The following is a 21034-nucleotide window of genomic DNA, read 5'->3' on the forward strand; positions in this document are numbered from 1 at the left end:
CCCAAGTTTTCCAATCAGATCACTGTTTCGACAAGATCTTTTGTCTAAATTGGATTTCACTGATATTATAGATCACCAAAGGCATCGATAAAAGCTTGCCTGCATTGAATGCAAAGTTGAACCACCTTAAAAGCTGCGATAGGTTTTATTTTGATGGACAAGTTTTTTGATAATAGAGCTGGGGTTGTGTTTTTGGGCTATCACCGCCACGCCCACACGAAACTTCAATCGTAAAAGATGCCATTTTCGAGCGAAAAGAATATTCACGCACCCTGATCAGGGGACAGCTTCGGCATTTCAAACATAGAAGGCACTTTTATGGCGCTTTGCACTTGGCAGTGAAACTCGGGGATTAAGCAAACTAACAATAGCATAACGCCAACGGCAAATAAATTGATGATTTGACCCTTGAATTTAAAAAACAAAAGTATGGGTTGCAATCAGATTAGAAGAAAGCTATAACGTGCTTCAACCCTATTTATTGACTATCGTAATGCAGAAGGTATAGACATAAAGTATTAAATATCATTCTCTTTTGAAAGCACTTCATAATCAAGAATTGGCCATGGAAGCGAATCTTTGGAAATAACAGAGGTCTTCAGTCTGGCGGAGATACCACTCCAAATGGAATCCCTAATAAATAACTGTTTAAAGCGGGCTTACGATGAGTTTTGAAGCCATATGCAGTAGTCGTTTAAAAAAATTTTACAAATCGGATATCTGACTTCATCGTGATCGAACCTGTCTTTAAGTTCCAAAAATATTTTCAACAAGGCCCTTTTCCCGTTTCTTTGAAGGAGGATAGATGCATCCGTTATAATTTGATGGGATAGTATGTAATTCCTCAATAGGGGAAAACATAGTGACCTTTTAACAAAAGAAGAAGTTAGCAAAACCAGCGACTTAAAAACCTAATGCTAAACACGCGTAAATGTACTTGTAGGAAGGAAATGGAAGCTGCGAGTTTAGAAACAAGCCAAGTAGATTCACAAGTCCATTCACCTTGAAAGATGCGTCTGTTATAAAGATAGGCCAGTAAAATGTCAAGTGCTCCATAATATATTGGCTTCAAGTCTGTGAGCATATCTATAGATTAATCGGCATTCATACACGATTTGTGGCCAAGCGCAATCAACTGCTTTCTTTCAAATTCAGAAAACTCAACATCCGCATCGTTTGTAGGAGGAGGGAAGGAGAGGGCCAATGAGACATTTTGCTCCTCATCAATAAAATCGAAGCTAGGCATGCATGATAAATGAAGAAAATAAGTACATGTAGGCATCTTCATTAAAAGAAGTGCTTTCCTGCTGCTGTTGAAGCGCTCTGCGGGCATCAAAGGATGTTTTTTCTGGAGATTCCAAATCAAAAAGCTCCAAAGTAGATCCCCTCGGAAAGTCCTTGAAAAAATCGGTATACATGCAATTGAAGCCATAGCCATAAGACTAAATTGGTGAGCATTAAGACTATACATTGATCAACGACACCGGCTCTTGTTGTTCAACAAAAAAATCCGTTTCCTCATCGTGAAAATTAAATCTATTGTGATCGTCATTGGGGTCGATCGCTTCCAAAATTACTTCTGGAGACTGGTCTACTTCTGAAACGAGAGAATTGATCGATGGTTGCACACATGCAGAGGGATTGCGCAAAAGTTCTCCCACAAGATCAAGATTTGGAAATTGTTGTCCAGGAATCGCTTTTGCAATGGAAAAGGATAAGAGACCCCTCTCTAAATCAAGCTTTGCTGTTTCAGTGCCATCTTGTTTAACAGAGCCGGGGAGAGAAAGCCTCAAGTAATAGGGTTTAGCATAGCAATGAAATAGTTGCGGATCAATGGTAAATTCGACCTCCTGCGCCCGGATCAACGGGACTTTGAGAGTAATGAAAACGCGGTCATTTGACTGATCCAACCAAAAAACCGGAGTAATCATGTAAATTTTGAATTAAAAATTTATTACAACATTTTTTACAATAACAACATGAGGCTTAAATCCGAGTCCCGCCTTTGAATTGCTTAATAATGATGTCGAGTATGCGAACAATGGAATTGTGGTTATGTGGAACAGATGCAAATGTAGAAATGTTTTCTGTTACAGATTGGTGTATCTTCAAGGACGTTGCGCGAAACAACTGGCTATTTACAAGCATCCTAGTTATGGTCTCCTGAAGCAAGCTCAAGGGAAGCATTAAAATGGTGTAAATTTTACCTTAATTTCAATTCAAGTTATTCAGAAGTTAATTGGTCGTTTTACGCCAATTAACGTCTGTGCAATTCGCAAGTACGATCGCCGTAGAATTTAATGGAAAGCTCTAGAAGAATCGACTCGCTTAAATATAAAGTTAGTAGCGTGGTTTTTCACCAAAATGATGGCATCAGACAATTCTCACCCTGGCGAAGAAACTTTCCAGTTTCAAGCTGAAATCAGTCAGCTTATGAGTCTTATTATCAACACTTTCTACTCCAATAAGGAAATCTTTTTGAGAGAGTTGGTCTCCAATTCTTCCGATGCTTTGGATAAGATTAGATACGAATCTCTGACCGATCCAAGTAAATTGAATACCAATAAGGACCTTTTTATCCAAATAATCCCTGACAAGGCCAACAAGACCCTCACCATCAGAGATTCCGGTGTCGGCATGACCAAGGAAGACCTTATCCGCAATCTCGGAACAATCGCCCGCTCGGGAACCAAGGCGTTCATGGAGGCTCTTCAAGGGGGCGCTGATATTAGCATGATTGGTCAATTTGGTGTCGGATTTTATTCTGCCTATCTTGTGGCCGATAGCGTCAGGGTTATATCTAAGCACAACGACGATATTCAGTATGTTTGGGAATCTGCTGCCGGTGGTCACTTCAATGTATATCCAGATGCCGCCGGTGAATCACTCGGACGCGGTACCGCAATCATTTTGAAGATGAAAGAAGACCAGCTTGAATATCTTGAAGAACGCAAGATCCGTGACATCATTAAGAAGCATTCTGAATTCATTGAATATCCGATCCAGCTTTTTGTTACAAAGGAGGTTGAGAAGGAAGTCCCCCAAGAAGAGCAGGAGGAGACCGTTGTGGCCTCTGAGGATTCTGACAAGCCTAAGGTCGAAGAAATCGACGAAGAAGAAGAATCTGAAGAAAATAAAAAGCCTTCCGTCAAGAAAATCAAAGAAAGCGTTTCCGAATTTGAGCAGCTTAACAAAGTGAAGCCCATTTGGACACGTAATCACGAGGACGTCAAGCCTGAAGAATATGCTGCCTTCTACAAAACCTTGACCAATGACTGGGAAGATCATCTCTCTGTGAAGCATTTTTCGGCAGAGGGACAGCTTGAATTCAAAGCAATCCTCTTTGTCCCCAAGCGCGCGCCGTTTGATCTTTTCGAGCAGCGCAAGAAACGCAACAACATCAAGCTTTACGTTCGCCGTGTTTTCATCACCGACGACTGCGAAGACTTGATCCCGGAGTGGCTTAATTTCATAAAAGGAGTTGTTGACTCTGAGGATCTTCCTCTCAACATTTCCCGTGAAATGCTTCAACAGAACAAGATTCTCAAAGTTATTCGCAAGACTCTTGTAAAGAAATGTTTGGAAATGTTTAACTCCATCTCCGAAAACAAGGAGGATTACAAAAAGTTCTACGAAAACTTTGGCAAAAACATCAAGCTTGGCATCCACGAGGATTCTGCCAATCGCGAAAAGCTTGCCGAGCTTTTGAGATTCAATTCAACCTATGCCCGTGATGAAATGACATCCTTGAAGGATTACGTTGCCCGCATGCCAGAATCACAAAAGAATATTTACTACATCACCGGTGAGTCTCTTAAAGCCGTAGAGAATTCTCCCTTCCTCGAGGTGTTCAAGAAAAAGAATTTCGAGGTTCTTTTCATGGTTGATCCCATCGATGAGTATGCCACTCAACAGTTGAAAGACTTTGAGAGCAAGAAGCTGGTTCTCATCACCAAAGAGGGCCTTGAATTAGAAACAACCGAAGAAGAAAAGAAACAAAAAGAACAGGAAGTTAAGGAATACGAGTCCTTCTGCGTCACCCTCAAAGAAATTCTTGGGGATAAAGTAGAAAAGGTTGTGGTCTCCGATCGTGTTGTCGATTCCCCATGTGTTCTTGTATCTGGCCAATATGGTTGGTCTGCAAACATGGAACGCATAATGAAGGCCCAGGCTCTTCGTGAATCTTCAATGTCTACCTATATGGCCAGTAAAAAGACCCTTGAGCTCAATCCGAGACACCCCATTGTTCGCTCTTTGAAAGAGAAATTCGAGGCCGATAAGAATGACAAGACCATCAAGGATCTTACTTTCTTACTTTTCGAGACCTCCCTTCTTTCCTCTGGATTTTCAATCGAAGACCCATCGGCGTATGCTACCAGGATCCATCGTATCATCAAATTTGGCCTTAACATTAATGAGGATGATGTTTCGGTGGTTGAAGATAATATTTCCACATCTGCCAATGCATCCGCCGTTGCCGCTGCTGAATCCAAGATGGAGGAAGTAGACTAAACTCCTACTGTTTCTTTCTTTCTTTCTAATAAATATTTTATAATCGACCTGTTAGGCTTTCCCCTCCAAACACACATGATATGGATGGAAGAATGCGGATGGTGGGTGGTACCAAAAGCTTTATTTCTGACGGATACATTTGCCAGCCTTTATTTAGAGTTTGCTAACATAGGGGGGAGTAAGGTCTTTATTTTGCTTGATCTTGTCATTGTGAGATAGATAAACAACCATTTGGACCTCCTTTTTTTCAAAGCCACATTTCTCATAAAATGGCACATTGCTATCAGAACAATCAAGGATGACCTTGTAACAACCCACAGCATCGGCTATATGTTTTAACTGCTCAATAATCCTAGCATTTAAGTGGTCAAACACAGACAGGTACCATTTGCCAAAATTATTTCCACGATACTCCTTCAACGAAACGATATCTTCAATGTGACCAACCAATCCATTTTGGTGGATGAACTTGTGCTCAATGAAAACGGTGCCAGCTGCCGCGATTTTGGGCAGCGATGAGGTAGTATCTTCAATAACTACAACATAATAGTGGTTGGCATTTGATTTGTTCTGATAAAATCTCTCTACGACATAAAAACATTAGATCGGTGAAAGCTATACGTAGAAACTCCTCCCTGGTTAATTTTCCCACAACGGTCAGGTGAGACAGGCATTCCAGAAATCCTTTTCCATTAGCGAACAGACCAAACCTTTATCAAAATCAGAGGGCGCAAGGGGTCGGATAAAAAACCCATGCGGTAGAGAATCCTGTATTTGCTTGCTAATTAAAGAACAGGGGAACATAAACGCATCCATAAGCTATTGATTGAATAACAATAGAACGTATCGAGGTTGATTGATTGATTTTAAATGTACAAAAAGTTGATATTTACACTAGGGTTGGTGCTTGTTTTTGTGGGCGACAAATAATTGGAGGGCGAATATTTTTTAAAAAACAAATGGCTCAGGGCTTGTTTGGCCGAAATCCGCTTTTCTGGATTTACTTGAAGCAGCTTTGATAAGAAGTCAATCAGGAAAAAATCTTTGATTTGCAATACCCTTGAGAGGTATGCTTTTATATGCATGCCATATATGTCTTTGATGGTGTTGCAATACGTTGACCGCGAATAATCGGAATATTGGAGCTCCGATAGAAAGGGCTTTCCACAGATAATCTCAAACAAGATGCACCCGAGGGACCACATATCTATTGATGGGGTCAATTCAGAAAAACTGGTCATAACCTAAAAAGCACATAAAAAACCAAGCCAAACCAACCTCGGGCGCTCTGTATAAAATTGGCTGAATCGGGGTGTCCTTGTCGACAAACTTGAGGTCGTTAATGGTTAAAGAATTTCCAAGGTCAATAATGTATGGCCTTATTGGCATATTGGTAGCAAAGGAGCCAGAAATACTACACGCCATCATGACGTTTTCTGGCTTGAGATCGCCATGAATGATCCCAAAAGAATGTAAAAAGGACAACCCGCGTACAAGATGTGCACTAAAATCGCCAAATAAGTACAAGTCTTTCGTGTATTCTGGCATGAATGGTGGAATTGGAGCCAAAAGCGTTTGAACCATGCAGATATATCCTGGAGGAAGGAAACAGGAGCAGATAAGCTGGATCAGGCCTGGTTGTGGGGCACGCGTCATCTTTAAGGAAAGCCAGCGGAGTAAGGTGGATTCCTAATCAGGTTAGATGGCGAACGCTTGTACCCGAGTGGCGATGTCAAAACAATTTAAATGAGAAATTTTGATCGCAACCTCTTTGCCACAATAAGAATCGATGGCAGAAAAAGCAACAGAATGGCTGCCAACCCCAATTTTGGAAGTGATAGTAAATCTAGAAAAAGAAATTTTAAATGGCGATTGGCAACTGTTGCATTGCTCGATCACATTGAGGGGAAGATATCCTAAACAATGGGTGGATTGAATTAAAACCTAAATTATGGCATTTTGTACATGTCGCTTCATTTCCCCTGCCAGAGTTGAGCATGGCAAAATCTTCACTACAAGAAAAGAGCAACTTTCTCAATACGTTTCCGATAGGGGGCAAAATAATTTGAACATCGCAAACAGGCTGCCCCATCGAAAAATCGGCAAACACAATTGGGGTTTAATTTAAAAAAGTTTATTGATAAACCACCCCTAACCTAACCCTAACCCTACCATAGGATCGGGGAGTATATGTATCTACAAAACAGCACGCTAATAATGACTGAAGAAATCCTTGCGATCAAATCGATCTCTTGAAAAGAGCCGATAAGAACAAATTCTGTAGCTAAATGGGAGAGCACAACAAAGATCAGCAGATGGGAATATGCGTGCAAATCGAACGTCAGGGATTGTGCCGAAAGTAGCACGTTAATTATCTTCATTGACAAGAACATGGGCGACCCGCCTGATGGCGGTAACGCTTCAAAGGTGACATTTTGGTTGCGAAAAAGTTGACATACTAGTCTGCATGAGAGATAGACTAATACATGGAAAAAAACAAAGTATGTAAGGAACGAGATCTTGTCAACGAAAAAGCTATTGCACGCCGGGGCATCTGTGTAATATGTTGACAGCGTATATAACGAATGTAAAAAGGATGGATGCACCCAGGGCCAGCTGATCAAGTTAAGAATGGAATACGGGAATCTGGAGGAGCAGCACCTGTTGATCAAGCTATTCTCCTGAAAAAACGGGAGCTTGGTAAAAACAAATACACCAATCGAAAACAGGTGCAGGATAAAAAGTAAGTCAATCGATCCAATTGAATCTGACAACGAGCTAATCGGATAGAAATCTTTTAAGGGGGTTGAGCAATCAAACTCTAATGTCCAGCTTGGAAGGCAAAGGCAATTAGAGCTTCCAACAAAAATACCTAAAATACGTCAGTAATGATGACAATAGCTCCTACCTCGGTTAGAGCAAAGACTGGTGTTCCAATAGTTTTGAAAAGACGAAGCAGTGGGCAGTAAAAACCAGTGATTAAAAATTCCCAAATATAAACGAGAATTTGCGCATGCAGGGATGATCATACGCGCAAATCTTTCAGGCAATAAAATAGCCAAGGGCGATTGAGAGGTTTGACTGAAATTGGCAATGGAAAAAATATAAAAATTGAGGAAGTTAATCGATACTACAGAATTTTCCATAAGTGAGGCAAAAGTAGATGCCCCCTTTATGGGCTTTATCGCAACAAAGGATTCATAGCAGGGATTTGTCGAAAAAAGAACCGCTAGTGTAAGAATAATAGCGGTGAAGGAAAGGCTTATTTTATTTAGCATAAAAAAATTACGCTCCCGGGTGGGCTCGAACCACCAACCTCACGGTTAACAGCCGTGCGCGCTAACCAGTTGCGCCACGGAAGCATACTTCGCACAAAAGTATTTTATATAAATTTGTATATTATTTTTTAATACCGCATGCCAAGATGGTTTTGTCTTCAAATTAGCCTAAATGGATGAGCTTGCAAAAGTTTTATCTTTCATTGATGAACGAAAGAATTTTGCAGCTGCAAAGTCGGTTCTAAAATCTTCGAAATGTCCAGGAAAAATTACTAAAAGCAATAATCAAGCCAAACAGCGGCAATCGTCTCTTTTGAGTATGTTTCCAAAGTGTATTGAAGAGGAAGAAGAATCGGTCCTCGTTGCGCTCTCTTTATCTATGCAAGACCAAGGTAGAAGACAAATGAAGGGGAAGTATTCTTCGAATGATAGCCAAGTTTCTGGCGTACTACTTCCACACGAAGCGCAAGCTATTTCTACAACTCGTTTATTAACTATTCTAAAGTCATCAAGCAAACCATTCGATGTTCAAAAATTTAAGCGTTTAGAAATTGATAACTCTGATGGTAAGAAAATGCCGCATTTCCGATTGCCAAGGGAATGAACTAAAAGTTTGGCCCTTTTCTTATTGATCTGACAAATGACTTGGGATCAAGATTTCCAGGATCAGAAAGTATTCTTCTATACGCTTCAAGGACATGGCTAGGTAATAGAGGATTGTCGCTTTCCCCCCATTGTGCAGAGACTTCAGAGGCAGCCTCCACCAATTCTCCAACAAACACTTTGGACATTCCAGCAGCAATCATGATCATATTGGGATTGACGGAGGTTCCCAAAAAGGACTGCATCCACTAAATGGGTAAATTAATCGAATGTGCACCCTTTTCATGACAGGCCTTGGGATGGCTGATTGTCTAAACTTTTCATATCTTTCTCTTTGCTGGGGTGTAAGCAGCGGAAATGCCAATCGCAGCCGCTCTTTTGCAGCGTCTATTTTTGCTCTGATGCGTTCTTGAGAATCGCCACCACCCGAATAAATTGATCCCAAAAGAGCAGACACATCCTCATTAAAAAATCCCTCGTCATCCTCATCCTGGTCAGCAGATGTTGAGTTAGGTCCAGATGCCGTACTCGATGACATTTGTTGCGCGCGATCTTCTGCATTTTGCGAAGGAATAGTGGCTCTTTTCTTTAAGAGTGGCAACAAGACACCCTCGCTACTCAATAGTGTGTTGGGGGCCTGCGTCAGAAGAGATTCTCTAAATTCGGAGGAGATGCTTGCATCTAACTCTGAAAGATCTTCCGATTTTGACGTTTCATAAATAGGCATCGTATCTTGTGCCAAGATTGGAATCTTCCGCTTCCCACCACGCTTCCTGGTATTTCCCATGGACACGAGCTAAAAATTAAAATTTAGAAATTGTTTATTTTCAATCAAGGTTCCTAGTATGTGCCCTTGCTTCTTCGAGCACCTCCTTTAAAAGATCCTCTGGGATGTACTCATGGCGCCCCTCGGTGGCATCGCATATCCAAGATATTTCTAGCTCAACTCGTTTTTCATGGTCGCCTTTTTGTGCTGCCTCCATTAATCTAGATATGGTCAACACATGTTATGGCGTACATTTTCGAGACCAGTTTGACAGCCTCTAGAGCGCTCAACGACTTTGGTTCGAGCTTTTCAAGTTCGGAACGGGCATGTTGTCGTCCCATTCCAATTGCACATGCAAAATATCCATAAGATTGCCCGGAGGGTTCAATTAAAAATAGCTGGTACGGCTGGGGGTCGCCAATTTTTTGCGAATAGGCTCCCAGTAAGGCGGCCGATCCAAATGGCCTGGCCCCAGAATAAACGGTGTGGGCTTGGGAAAACAATGCAATCCTCTGATTTAACACCTATAGCAGAATAAGGAGTTTCACGCTACTCTTGGTGGGATGGGTTCATCAGTGAGAGCCCTGTAGGACTTGCATTCTTCCCTTGCACGATTGACCAATTGACGGCAATCCGGAAGATGGCCACTGGCAACCTATAAATGTAAATATATTAAAAAAAAGTTCAACACTACAATTCCGGCATTGAGATCGACATGGGAGATTCTCTTTTGCTTTTCGGTGATAATTAATTTAGTGGTCGGTCTTTTCTCTGTTGCCAGAACAACGCCGTCCTTCGCTACGATTCCAATGCATGTTGGCCCATCATCGACTGCCTTTTGGGCATACTCGACTTGGAATATGCGACCTTCTGGAGAAAATATAGTTGCAGAAAGGTCATACTACAGTTGATCATTATCGTGTGCTTACGCCAGATCCGATTGTACTCATGTAATTAAAATTTGGCTTTAAATTGTGTGTTTTGAATTTTAAATTGAAACCTCCGCTCCCCGCCCAGTGTAATGTCTTCTCAGGACAGATCATTTTTGACGCTCAGCCATCTTTCATCTCGCATGCTTCAGTTCCACTCACAAATTCAAGAGCTTTCAAAATTAAACAAGCAGCTCAGTGAGTTTAATCGCGTTTTTGCATCGTTCCTTCTTTCATTGCAGCTAACTTCTACCGGAGTCAAAATCGAATATGCGCAGCCCAAACTACAAGCTCCCAAAAGCACTGCATCCATCGAAGATAGAAATGAAGTTTCTCTGAAACCCCCACCAGTTCTTTGCGATGCAACATTTACAGAAAACGAAGCCACTGCCCAGCCTCCTATTGTGGCAACTGAAAAGGCAGCAGGAAAGTCGAAAAAACTAAATGTTACTTTTTCTTCCAAAATCCAGACCTCAACACCGTATTCATCGTCCAATTGTGCTGCAACTTCGGCCTCTTTCCCGGCGCAGCAATTGAGAAAAGACCAAGCCGCCTCTGCCGCCATCAAAAAAGTATGTCTCTCTCTTCCGCTTCATATGCGTACCCCTGGGTTCTTAGCCGAAGCAGAATCGATAATCCGATTTTTGATCAAATCACCGACTGGAGAGTATGGGATGAGTTTTTATTGTAGATATATAAATGACATCTTGACTGGATCTGGCGTTGAAAAGCACCGTGTGATGCAGTATTTGAATTTGTTGATTCGATCAAATGACATTGTCAAGGTTAGCAAAAAGGTATCTTCTATTGTTTCACTTAAATTAAGGGATTACTATATCAGCTGAATCCGGAAAAGTACCATTTTTAACGCCAAATACAAGCTCCAAAAAGTATATGTAGCGCTTTTAACTTCTCGATCAAGAATTTCCTTAAAGACGCGATGAAGTTTAATACAAAATAAGTAGAAAAATAAGATTTGCAACTCTTATTGCTTTGGAATAGCATTATGAAAGGCTGCATTAGACATACCATGTGGGTTTTGTAACATCATGGCTGGTGGTGGTGGTGGTGGGAGAGAGAAATTTTGGCGAAGGTTCATGAACATTGGTGGAGGCGGTGGCGGTGGCATACCCATCATCATCAAGCCGGGATGGAATACTGGTGTGGGGGGAGGCGGGGGCATTTGCATGGGCGCCCCTGCTGGGACGATGGGCACCATGCCACTCAAGTCATCTGGGTTTCCAACTGCGACGGCAGGTCTCAGAGATGAGGAGGAAATCAGCCCGGCACCCCAAGCAGTTTGGCCCGGTGGCAGCATTGTGGGCGGGGAAGGCGGGATTTCTACATAAAACATGAAGCATTACCTTCAGCATCTGCATATGCCCTATAAATGGTATCAAGCTGCATTTGTAGTTTGCTTGCATGCTCTACAGACGTTATAGATCAGAAAAATATGGTACCCATAAAGTATGTTTTCACATTTGAGCAATGTTTCCACCCAGAATTATGGTCTCGCCGCACTCGAATGGCATCATGGGTCAGGTATATGTCACAATAGTCACAGTAGTATTTGGGCATTTGATTAAAAAAATTTAGAAATTTTAAACTTTATGGCTGAAAAAGTTGCGGTTACTGTGGTGCATGGCGGAAAATCCGACATTGCCGGCTGGCCAATGCAGCCGCTTTAAACTGGTGTTGCACGTATTGAATTGCCTTTTGCCTTTTGAAAATGAAGCTCATTTTTAACCTGATAGAAAAGTTGGACGAGGCCATTGGTGAACGTATTGCATGAGAGTAGAGATAATTCGTGTTTTGAGGCAAGTCCGTTACACAATGCAATCCCGCTACCAAGAAAAACAGGATGGATTGTCAAAATCAAGTCATCAACAAGACCAGCATCTAGCAATTCGCTATTAAGGCAAGACCCGCCAACTATCCAAATATTTTTTCCAGGCTCCAGCTTCGTTTTCTTGACAAAGTCGATCGGATTTTCATGTACTAGCTGTACACTGTCATCGTTTAACTGCTCGAGCGTCCTACTAAACACGTAGTTTTTCTTCCCTGGAAATACCGGACCATATGCCTTTGAAAATTCGTATGTGTTTCGACCCATAATTGTAACATCAATCCCATTAAGGAATTCCGAAAATCCCAAATCACTGCCGCGATATTTTTCCGTAAATAGCCAATCCAATTCGTGGTTGGTTCCAGAAATCAAGCCGTCAGCCGTGCAAGCAGTATAAATCGTCACTCTTCTTACCATCAATTTCAAATAAAATCTGCTTTTATATGCTGACCTAAATGTACACATGTTTAGTTGTCTCCGTAAAAAGCAAACAGTACAGTAGCTTGGGCTTGTGTCCGCTTATTGATGTCCCTTGCGACTATTAGAACTTTATTGAATGCCTGTTTTTACTTTGGTGAACCGGAGTCTTCACATAATCAAGAATTTTAGCTCCAAGCTTTGGTTTACAAAAGTGGATCGATGTGCAATTTAATGAAATGAATTTATTTGCAATTTTTTAATGAAATTTGTTCTTGATAAATTTTCTGTTTTATCCATTCGGCACATCTATGTAAAGCCTGAACGGAGAATAGAAGGAAGTGCCAATATTTATCGAAAAAGCCGCGAAGATAAAGCTAGAAGAGTAGCACTCGCCGCGATGCCTGCAGTCCCTCAAGTTTCTATAGATTTTAGGAAAAAGTTTTTAGATTGTTTATATAGTGAGAAGAGCTGGTGGAGAACTCTGCCTGAAAGAGTAGACTATTCTGATGTTGTTAAAGAGCTTTCGTCTTGTAAGGGTCCAAATGCACCACCTTTATCTTGGAAACTGATAAAATAAAATAACTGCAACTACAACATGACTCGCCTTCCTAATAAGCCGTTTTTGAGCAGCCTGGTGAAAACAACAAGGGCAGCAGTAACCATTGGCACCGAAATTAGTCGAATCCAGGATGGCCATCGCCTTTTCGCTTTAAGATTTGAAAACGGACGATGCGAGAGCGATTCAACCAATGTCATAAGGTCCGCAGGGCTTGGTCTCCAGGACTCAATCCGATAAAGCGATGCATTGAGAGACGAGATGGACGAAAGCGAGCCTTCAATGGCAACTGTATAATATTCATTTAGAAGCTGCAGATTTCCGCCTTTGTGATTAGTAGACCCCAACAGCGATTGTGAAATAAGGCTCTTAAGCCTAACTTGCCGCTGCTCCAAAATGCCTTCAAAAAGGTAGAAAAAATCCTTTTCCAACCGAAGGAGAGCACCGTCCGAAATTAGATACTCAGCAAGAGATTGAAGAAATAAAAAATAAAACTTTCGCGTGGTCAATGTACATTCAAGTGCGCCAAACAAACAAGTGAAACAAAATAAATACAAGAAAGAAAACATGCTCCGCACGTCAAAAGCCAGTTTCTTGTCAAATGGCTTCCAGAACGAACCGGGAGCGTCTCTATATATTTGTAGAAGGATGGCAGTGACCTTTGTCGAAATATAATCAATGCTTTTGACAAAGAGAGCGCTTGATTCTCGAGTCATAAGAACATCAGAAGAAACTGTGCCAAGATCGATAATCCATTGGGTGACCAGATCGTTACAAGTCGTGCGGTGATGATCTGCTTGCATGTAGGGAAGCCAATCCTGGCATCCTCGCTCTGCAAACCCAGGACTCCTCTTTTCAAGTTTTGAGTATAGAAAATCAACATACTCAAGAACACTTGGGCGAAGGTCTTTCGAGCCCATTTTATCTTCACCATTAGACGTAGGTAAGGGCGATATGCTGCCGATATCATCGGCCAATATGGAGGCAAAATTATTGTCAAATGTGGAATTGAAATCCAAAGTCAATGACTCGGCCTTAAGAGCGCCATTTTTATTATCACTTGCGACATTAGGTTCGTCATTGAAGAGGCTTGAGCTGGAATATATCAAGCTAGAGGTAGACGACATGCTTAGTAAAAAATATCCAAATTAATGCCAAGTTTTACGAATTTAATCTTTCAAGTCCATTAGCAACATTGAAGACTCGGCCGTGCATGGGTCCTTTCGAGGCATCCGTACAAAGGGATAAACCGGATGCTCTGGGGCTGTGTTTTCTGTACAATTACGCATCGAATCGGCCGTCACAAATTTCAAGAAATCTTTGGCCGATCTCGACGGGATTCTATAGGATTGGAGGTCCTTCACGGGAAGCACAACGGGGTCATCTTCTGTAATCACAGGAGGTAGCCCCATTGCGGCACGAACCTCAGCAAGAAGTAATTCCGTGTGTGGATCGTTGTTGTGCAGATTTTCAATTTCGTAAAGGAAATATCGCTTGGAAAAGTGGTTCAAGTATAGGGCTCGTGGGGCCACTGCCTTTGCAAATGCCCCTGCCATGGAGGTTGTGGAGTGCATTGTCATCTCTGCTCGAAGTCTTTCACATCCGAGAAACGTACATTCGTGGATGAGGGCATCGGAGTATCTGAAAAATTAATAAATAATCGAATTGGCAGACAAAAAAGAAACAAGCAAGGTTGGTCGTCACATACCGAGCCAATTGAAGAATGCTCCACGGATGCGAGGTGTCTCCAAGAATCGAAATTTTCCTGGGAACACATGCCAATGAGTGTGCCTTTTCGAAGATCACATACCCAAGGCAAAAGGTGGAATGTTTAATTGGCATCGCAATGACTGCAAAATCTTGATCTTGATAAGCCACATACGTCGAGCTTTCCACGCTCGAAGGGCAAACATATCTGTGCATGGCATTAGATTTGAAGTTACTGGGTGGCGTTTTTTCTGCAGGGACTATTTCAACAAAAGAAACTTGTCTTTTCATGTCATAAGCATTTAAAAAGGGCGAAAGCAGGTCATAGATACCAAGAGGGCCAACCACAGTTACCTTTTCTAAAAGTAAACAAACAAAACAACAACCTTGGCACAATTTGACAAGCGCAGGAAGTCCAAGGAAATGGTCCTCATGAAGATGCGTAATAAAGATAACAGAGGGCCTCAACAACGCAATCGGCGAGGAAAGGAGCTGGCGAACGGTCCCATCTCCACAATCAAAAATCCAAAGGGTGTCCGACCCAAGCTTGATTCCTAAATGCAAAAGGGTTAAACTAAATAGATACCTAGAGATGAAGTTGAGCGAGTGGAGGTCGGTGTGGCGGAAGATGTTCCTAGAAAGCAGACGGAAATTTCCTTCTGGTATTTTGGAATCGGCGTGATGGGAATTCCTGTTGGAATCTTCCAGAGCATTTTTTCTACCACGGTTCTGGTAGAAAAAGAGGCCTGACAAAATAATGCGGGTCGAAATGCCTTCCACCACCAGCAGCGCTGCATTAATTAAGTTGAGTGAATTTTTTGTCGCTTTAAAATCAAAAAAATTGATAATTTTTTTCATCCCAAACATGAATTACAGCCAAGCGAGCCCATTCTGGCCGCTTGGTCGCAAGCGATCGGAGGTTGATAATGCCCAAGTAACCAATAGCCTCTTAGTCTTCCTCTGTACGAGCTAATGCTTAGCAGTGTTATCCAGCAAATGAAACGAAATGTCACATCTGTTCAGGAGCTCGAAGAAAAGTACCCTTTGTTTGCCGTTGATTTTTAAAGGTTGCACGAGCTCGGGCAAACCATCGGGTACTCCCTTGCAGAGATCTTTTTCTGGAAGGAGCGCAGTGGAAGAAGAGATCAACAGCTCCTTCCATTGCTGCTGCGCATAAAAAGCTCTTTTTGGAAAGAGTTCTTTGGGGTTCCTGCCGATGCCCTTGAACGATCTCTGGAAAAGGATAACGAATGTATGCTGGTGCTGATGCTCATGGATTTAGTTATGCTGATGGACGAGAATCCAGTTCTATTTAGAAACATGTCTCTTCCCAGAGATTTGCTCTCGTTTAATCCCTGCGCCTGGATTGCAGGAATGCTACAGGCCATGATAACTTCGTGCGGATTTGTACCATCCAATGGTTAATTTGTAGAAATGCTCCGTCAGTGCACACAGATCCAGCGAAAATTTCTCGGAGAACATAGAAAATATTGTATATTTAATTCAGGTAGATCCTGGCCTCCTTGTGCAGGGGCTGATTGAATAGCATATTTATGGCCCATTTAGGAACAATAAACAACCGGCTACTTGCCAAAAGCAACTCATTGCACACCAATTATGACGTACTGAGGATCGGAAACATAAGTACGCCAATGGCTGGGTCCAGTTTTCAAGCAGCAGGCTAGCCCATTTATGATGCTTGCACGGCATTCTTGGGCAAAGTGCTTGGGTTTGGGGTACCTATTTATTGAGAGATTCCAGAAACTGGTCCATCAGCAAAAGATATGGCTGCAAATGATCACTTCCGTTCTCTTTGGAAAGGATCGAATGGATGGTCGGCACCATGTCGGGATCAAACTTGTCAATCAAAGCCGGGTCTATGGGAACGCATATCTTTCCGGTATCTGGATGCACGCAAAATGGTGCTTTGAGCAGATGGTTCAATCCAATTGAAACATTGGAGTCTAGCCGCGGATAGAGACGGTGCAAAATAAATTCTTCCGCCAGATGGGAGCGCTGCTTTTTCTCCGAAGTGCAAAGCTGCTGCACAATCGTCTTCCACCGCTCGAGCGGATCGCATATTTTCTCTTTTTTCCACATTTCAATCAGGCCATTTGGTGCGGGGCAAAGGCCGGAAAGTGAGGTGGCGAGATCTGTATTCTCAACATCCTCAGAGAGAAGCTCTGGTAGGATCTTTTGCTTGAAAATCGGAGACACAAGAGAAAGCGCACGCTTGATCATCGGGTGGGACTCTACTGCAGAACTATTATTGTAGCTGCCGCCATTAGAGACGCTGTAATTCGCGCCATTACCGGATGTTTTACCAGCAGAACGGCTTATTTCAATATATGAGACGATGGCCTTGCGCAAACCCGAGTCTAGTGTGCGAGCACGCTTATCGGCAACCCAGCAATGTATTCCTCTTCTTCCTGAAAATACCCAGAGGATGCTAACAAATCCAAAGTCCATACGGAGAATGGCATCGAGAACCTTTACAGCAGCAACGATGTATTGCCAGCATTTGATGCACATTTTCTTGTTTTGACAGCATTTTCGTATGTCATCATAGTCTGTCAAGTCGATGTCAAAGACAAGCTCGCGCTCGATAGCCGAAAACGAGGCTGGCATCAGCGATTTTTTTTCTGATGGCTACAAAGTACCGGTTAAGCGAATAAAAATGGCAAACACAAGATGGTGCACAAATGGCGCATGGCCGATGCGAAAAAGTATCCAATTAAATCGTAAAAACAATAAGCAGCGAAAATGTTGACTTACTCTTGCAGAATAAATGGCACCAATATCAATCTTGATGGGCTTTGCTTGCACAATGCGTTCTCGCATATCCGCTTCCCCCAAAAAGGAAAGGAAGCGAATGTATGTTTGATTAGCCAAGGTCATTGAAAACTCCCTTCGTGTAAAATATGGCCCCTTTACACCTAAACATGAGTTTGACGTAAAAACCTTCTATTCCATATGAGAGCCAACGGTAAATTCTATCAAACGGATAAAACTTTGAGTAGAACATCAGCAGGCATTCTTCCATATCCAGCTGAGAATAGTCCATCATCAAGAATTCGTTCGGCCTTGCCACAACGGGTGTCATCGCCGTTGGAGATGGGTCCGATGGTGTCGATGAAGATGCCCAGTTGTGCTGAAAAGCAGCAGCCTCAATGCCCTCCATGCCGGTCGCCTGCATTGAAGTAAAACCGCCAAATATTAAACGGCAACTTGATTAAATTGTAAATTTTGCTTCAATGTCCTCATCGCCGATCGTATATCCTACATCGTCGTCTTCCGTTGCTGATGACCTTGAAAGTGATGCCATGCTCTTGGTCAGCTCTATGGATATACCTTCTTCGTTTGATTCCTCGGCCTATCGAGGCGGGCAGACACCGCCCATGACTGGGGCTACAGATCACTACTTTCCCAGCTCCGATTTGGGCAGTGACCATCCTCAACATCATCAGCGTATGGGGACAGGGGCACATGCACGGCACAGGACAGAAACCTTTCCCGAATCCTTGTATTTTGCCATGTTTTTATCTGCATAGACGTTCGCGAAGACACGACATTGGAAGCGCTGCTTTTAATCCGGGTCTTTTTCACGAATCCACATATTCTTCCCACGAAAATGGCGCGTCGCAGCCCGCATCTGACAATCACCAAACAGCAAATGGCGATGTAGGGATCAATGACGCCGGCCAAAATGCAGTCAATGTGGATCTCAATGCGCCGGAAAAAATGTTGATTGTCTGGGGCACCAATATCATCGTCAAAGACGTCGTTGCGGCTTTTAGAGATTTTTTGGAAAATTTTACGCTTGCACATTTACCTAGCGTCGATGGCGCTTCTGCACAGGCGGAGCCATTGGCAAATCGCTTTGAACCTTTCTATCCCCGGCTGTTGTCCTATTTGCATGCCATCGAATCCAGGTAAGCATGCGCTTTGATTTTACGCGCTACAGATTCCTCAATTTGGATGGGCGAAATTTACGTGCTTATCACCCTACGCAAACCCTCTTCGATCAACTGCTGGCACATCCGCAGGAGATGATTCCAATTATGGATATGACGGTGAACGAGCATTTTTTAGAGCTTTTTCCGGATGCGAACGACATCATTAACAATCCGATCCAAGTATTGATGTCTGTTTTGATATCCATCTTTAGGTGCGCCCATTTAACGTCGACCGCCATGTCAACTTGAGGGAGCTCTCGCCCTCAGATGTGGACCAGCTTGTCACAATCAAAGGCCTGGTTATTAGGACATCCGCAATTATGCCAGATATGCGTGCAGGTTTTGCTTCTTGGGTTGGTAAATTTAGGCTTTTTCAAATGCACCTCGTGCGACCACACAGTTACCGTTGATAACGTCAAGGGAAAGATCGCAGAGCCCTCAAAATGTCCTCGGCCCGAGTGCGGGGTTTCCAACTGCATGGTTTTGATCCACAATCGATGTATCTTTTCTGATAAACAAATTGTCAAAGTTCAAGAGACGCCAGGTTCGTTTTTCATGTTTAGCTTTAGATTCGGTTCCCGATGGGCAAACTCCACATGCGGTTACCGTTTGCGTGTATGACTCTCTGATTGACATGACACGCCCTGGTGACCGCGTCGAGATTACTGGGATTTTTAGGGTCTCTCAAATTAGAGCCAATGTGCATCAGAGAAGAATCAAAAATATCTTTCGAACGTACGTTGACGTGGTGCACTTGAAAAAAACAGATCCCGCTAGGGTGGATGTTTCTTCGCCAGATACGATTTCTGAGGAAGATTTTGCAACCCAAGGTCGCTGGGCAGAGTTAGATTCCCTCCGGGTGCAGAGCGAGGTCGGTTTTGCTAGCGAAGTTCTTGCCATTGCAGCGGACCCAAATTTATACTCGCGTCTTTCCAACTCCATCGGTAATTTCTATCCCATAAAGATCATAGCGCCCTCAATATGGAAGATGGACACCGTCAAGAAATGCTTGCTTTTGCAGCTATTTGGCGGGGTCTCAAAATCGCTCAAGGCCGGCGCCGCAAGATTCAGGGGCGATATCAATGTGTTGATAGCTGGGGACCCCTCTGTCAGCAAGTCGCAGCTATTGCAGTTTGTTCACAAACTGGCACCACGAGGCATTTATACTTCAGGAAAGGGCTCGTCTGCCGTCGGTCTCACCGCATATGTGACCAGGGATGTGGAAACCGGGCAATTTGTTTTGGAAAGCGGTGCCCTTGTTCTGTCTGACGGCGGCATTTGCTGTATTGATGAGTTTGACAAAATGAGCGACAGCACGAGAGCAGTTCTGCATGAAGTGATGGTAACAAAGAGGAGTTCATTTGCGCTAGGAACAACAAACGATATCGGTTGCAAAGGCTGGCATCATCACTACCCTGAACGCCCGTACTTCGATCCTTGCTGCAGCCAACCCAATTGACTCCAAGTACAATTCAGAAAAATCCATCATCGAGAATTTGAATTTACCGCCCAGTCTTCTTTCACGGTGTTGTTTCCTGTCTTATGTTTAGCTTTGACCTGATTTGCTTGGTTTTAGATCGACCGGATGAATCTAACGATATACAACTGGCACGCCACATCGCCTCATTGCATGTGGCCGTTGAAAATGATTCAAACTCTGGCAATTCGGCTTCCTCTTCACTTGCTGCATCCAGTTGCCCGCTGGTATGCAAGGTCTCCCTTATCATTCTAGGATGTTCAAACAATGGCAAGGTACATTTCATATGCACGAAAGTACGTAAATCCCGTTCTTTCCGATGAGGCCATCAAGCTTTTGGCTGATGGGTACATTTCGATGCGAAAAGTAAATACCCCAAGCGGATCGTCATCCTCATCAGCTGGAGGTGCCCCGAAGACGGTCTCTGCAACGACTCGTCAGTTGGAATCCTTGATCAGGCTTTCGGAGGCGCATGCACGTATGAGGTAGGTTGGTACAATTGATCACCAGGCTTTCGCAATCCGTTGAGCGGTGCGACGTCGAGGAAGCCATTAGATTGGTAAAGAGCGCCATTCTCTCATATGCTCTCGACCCGGTGACCGGGAAAATCGATATGGATCTAGTCAACACAGGACAGAGTACATCTTTGAGGGAACGGGCAGCTGCTCTCAAAAAACAAGTACAGGCGCTGTTTAGCGGCCCAGGAAAAGCTGGAATGGATTTATCCTCCCTATACAAAGCCATTTCAGAGCAGTCATCAGTATACGTACATGAACGGCTACTTAGAGAAGTTGTACGCGAGCTTATCGTTGAAGAATGGCTGATGATTGCCTCATCCGGAGCTCATGCAGGCCCTGCTCCCGGAAATTCGCTTCGTTCTACAACCATTTTGAAGCGCCTGGAGTGATTGATAAATAAACAACAGGTTCATAACCATCTGTCCATTTTGTATACACAAAGAGCAGGCTTTGATGCGTTATAAGC

General features: G+C 43.1%; 14 protein-coding genes across 14 annotated transcripts; 5 read left to right on the forward strand and 9 right to left on the reverse strand.

Annotated features, from left to right (window-relative positions):
• Positions 1–518: 518 nt before the first annotated feature.
• On the reverse strand, positions 519–1084 carry DI09_50p10 (uncharacterized protein; the record flags this gene model as incomplete). The annotated part of the gene is made up of 4 exons (XM_013381886.1): positions 519–633; positions 664–741; positions 772–911; positions 938–1084. The coding sequence occupies 4 exons, from the start codon at positions 1082–1084 to the stop codon at positions 519–521; spliced, it is 480 nt and encodes a 159-aa protein (XP_013237340.1).
• Positions 1085–1238: 154 nt separating this feature from the next.
• Positions 1239–1931, reverse strand: DI09_50p20 (uncharacterized protein; the record flags this gene model as incomplete). The annotated part of the gene is made up of 2 exons (XM_013381887.1): positions 1239–1442; positions 1485–1931. 2 exons carry the CDS (start codon positions 1929–1931, stop codon positions 1239–1241), a joined length of 651 nt encoding a protein of 216 aa, XP_013237341.1.
• Positions 1932–2364: 433 nt separating this feature from the next.
• On the forward strand, positions 2365–4512 carry DI09_50p30 (molecular chaperone HtpG; the record flags this gene model as incomplete). The annotated part of the gene is made up of 1 exon (XM_013381888.1): positions 2365–4512. The coding sequence occupies one exon, from the start codon at positions 2365–2367 to the stop codon at positions 4510–4512; it is 2148 nt and encodes a 715-aa protein (XP_013237342.1).
• A 153-nt stretch (positions 4513–4665) lies between these two features.
• DI09_50p40 (uncharacterized protein) lies at positions 4666–6168 on the reverse strand (the record flags this gene model as incomplete). The annotated part of the gene is made up of 3 exons (XM_013381889.1): positions 4666–5096; positions 5629–5719; positions 5791–6168. The coding sequence occupies 3 exons, from the start codon at positions 6166–6168 to the stop codon at positions 4666–4668; spliced, it is 900 nt and encodes a 299-aa protein (XP_013237343.1).
• A 1794-nt stretch (positions 6169–7962) lies between these two features.
• Positions 7963–8394, forward strand: DI09_50p50 (uncharacterized protein; the record flags this gene model as incomplete). Its single annotated transcript, XM_013381890.1, has 1 exon — positions 7963–8394. One exon carries the CDS (start codon positions 7963–7965, stop codon positions 8392–8394), a length of 432 nt encoding a protein of 143 aa, XP_013237344.1.
• Position 8395: 1 nt separating this feature from the next.
• On the reverse strand, positions 8396–8931 carry DI09_50p60 (uncharacterized protein; the record flags this gene model as incomplete). Its single annotated transcript, XM_013381891.1, has 2 exons — positions 8396–8632; positions 8671–8931. The coding sequence occupies 2 exons, from the start codon at positions 8929–8931 to the stop codon at positions 8396–8398; spliced, it is 498 nt and encodes a 165-aa protein (XP_013237345.1).
• A 1249-nt stretch (positions 8932–10180) lies between these two features.
• Positions 10181–10933, forward strand: DI09_50p70 (uncharacterized protein; the record flags this gene model as incomplete). The annotated part of the gene is made up of 1 exon (XM_013381892.1): positions 10181–10933. One exon carries the CDS (start codon positions 10181–10183, stop codon positions 10931–10933), a length of 753 nt encoding a protein of 250 aa, XP_013237346.1.
• Positions 10934–11073: 140 nt separating this feature from the next.
• DI09_50p80 (uncharacterized protein) lies at positions 11074–11495 on the reverse strand (the record flags this gene model as incomplete). The annotated part of the gene is made up of 2 exons (XM_013381893.1): positions 11074–11429; positions 11453–11495. The coding sequence occupies 2 exons, from the start codon at positions 11493–11495 to the stop codon at positions 11074–11076; spliced, it is 399 nt and encodes a 132-aa protein (XP_013237347.1).
• A 277-nt stretch (positions 11496–11772) lies between these two features.
• On the reverse strand, positions 11773–12351 carry DI09_50p90 (bifunctional deaminase-reductase domain protein; the record flags this gene model as incomplete). The annotated part of the gene is made up of 1 exon (XM_013381894.1): positions 11773–12351. The coding sequence occupies one exon, from the start codon at positions 12349–12351 to the stop codon at positions 11773–11775; it is 579 nt and encodes a 192-aa protein (XP_013237348.1).
• A 262-nt stretch (positions 12352–12613) lies between these two features.
• Positions 12614–12931, forward strand: DI09_50p100 (uncharacterized protein; the record flags this gene model as incomplete). Its single annotated transcript, XM_013381876.1, has 1 exon — positions 12614–12931. One exon carries the CDS (start codon positions 12614–12616, stop codon positions 12929–12931), a length of 318 nt encoding a protein of 105 aa, XP_013237330.1.
• An 11-nt stretch (positions 12932–12942) lies between these two features.
• On the reverse strand, positions 12943–14037 carry DI09_50p110 (uncharacterized protein; the record flags this gene model as incomplete). Its single annotated transcript, XM_013381877.1, has 1 exon — positions 12943–14037. One exon carries the CDS (start codon positions 14035–14037, stop codon positions 12943–12945), a length of 1095 nt encoding a protein of 364 aa, XP_013237331.1.
• A 42-nt stretch (positions 14038–14079) lies between these two features.
• DI09_50p120 (uncharacterized protein) lies at positions 14080–15779 on the reverse strand (the record flags this gene model as incomplete). Its single annotated transcript, XM_013381878.1, has 4 exons — positions 14080–14551; positions 14619–15363; positions 15492–15586; positions 15631–15779. The coding sequence occupies 4 exons, from the start codon at positions 15777–15779 to the stop codon at positions 14080–14082; spliced, it is 1461 nt and encodes a 486-aa protein (XP_013237332.1).
• Positions 15780–16357: 578 nt separating this feature from the next.
• Positions 16358–17813, reverse strand: DI09_50p130 (DNA primase; the record flags this gene model as incomplete). Its single annotated transcript, XM_013381879.1, has 3 exons — positions 16358–17266; positions 17393–17553; positions 17603–17813. 3 exons carry the CDS (start codon positions 17811–17813, stop codon positions 16358–16360), a joined length of 1281 nt encoding a protein of 426 aa, XP_013237333.1.
• A 58-nt stretch (positions 17814–17871) lies between these two features.
• DI09_50p140 (DNA replication licensing factor Mcm4) lies at positions 17872–20957 on the forward strand (the record flags this gene model as incomplete). Its single annotated transcript, XM_013381880.1, has 7 exons — positions 17872–18140; positions 18181–18549; positions 18881–18930; positions 19137–19998; positions 20124–20277; positions 20348–20535; positions 20606–20957. The coding sequence occupies 7 exons, from the start codon at positions 17872–17874 to the stop codon at positions 20955–20957; spliced, it is 2244 nt and encodes a 747-aa protein (XP_013237334.1).
• Positions 20958–21034: the final 77 nt, after the last annotated feature.

Source organism: Mitosporidium daphniae, assembly GCF_000760515.2.
Source record: "Mitosporidium daphniae strain UGP3 chromosome Unknown contig-50, whole genome shotgun sequence".
In the NCBI taxonomy this organism is placed as follows: Eukaryota; Fungi; Microsporidia; genus Mitosporidium; species Mitosporidium daphniae.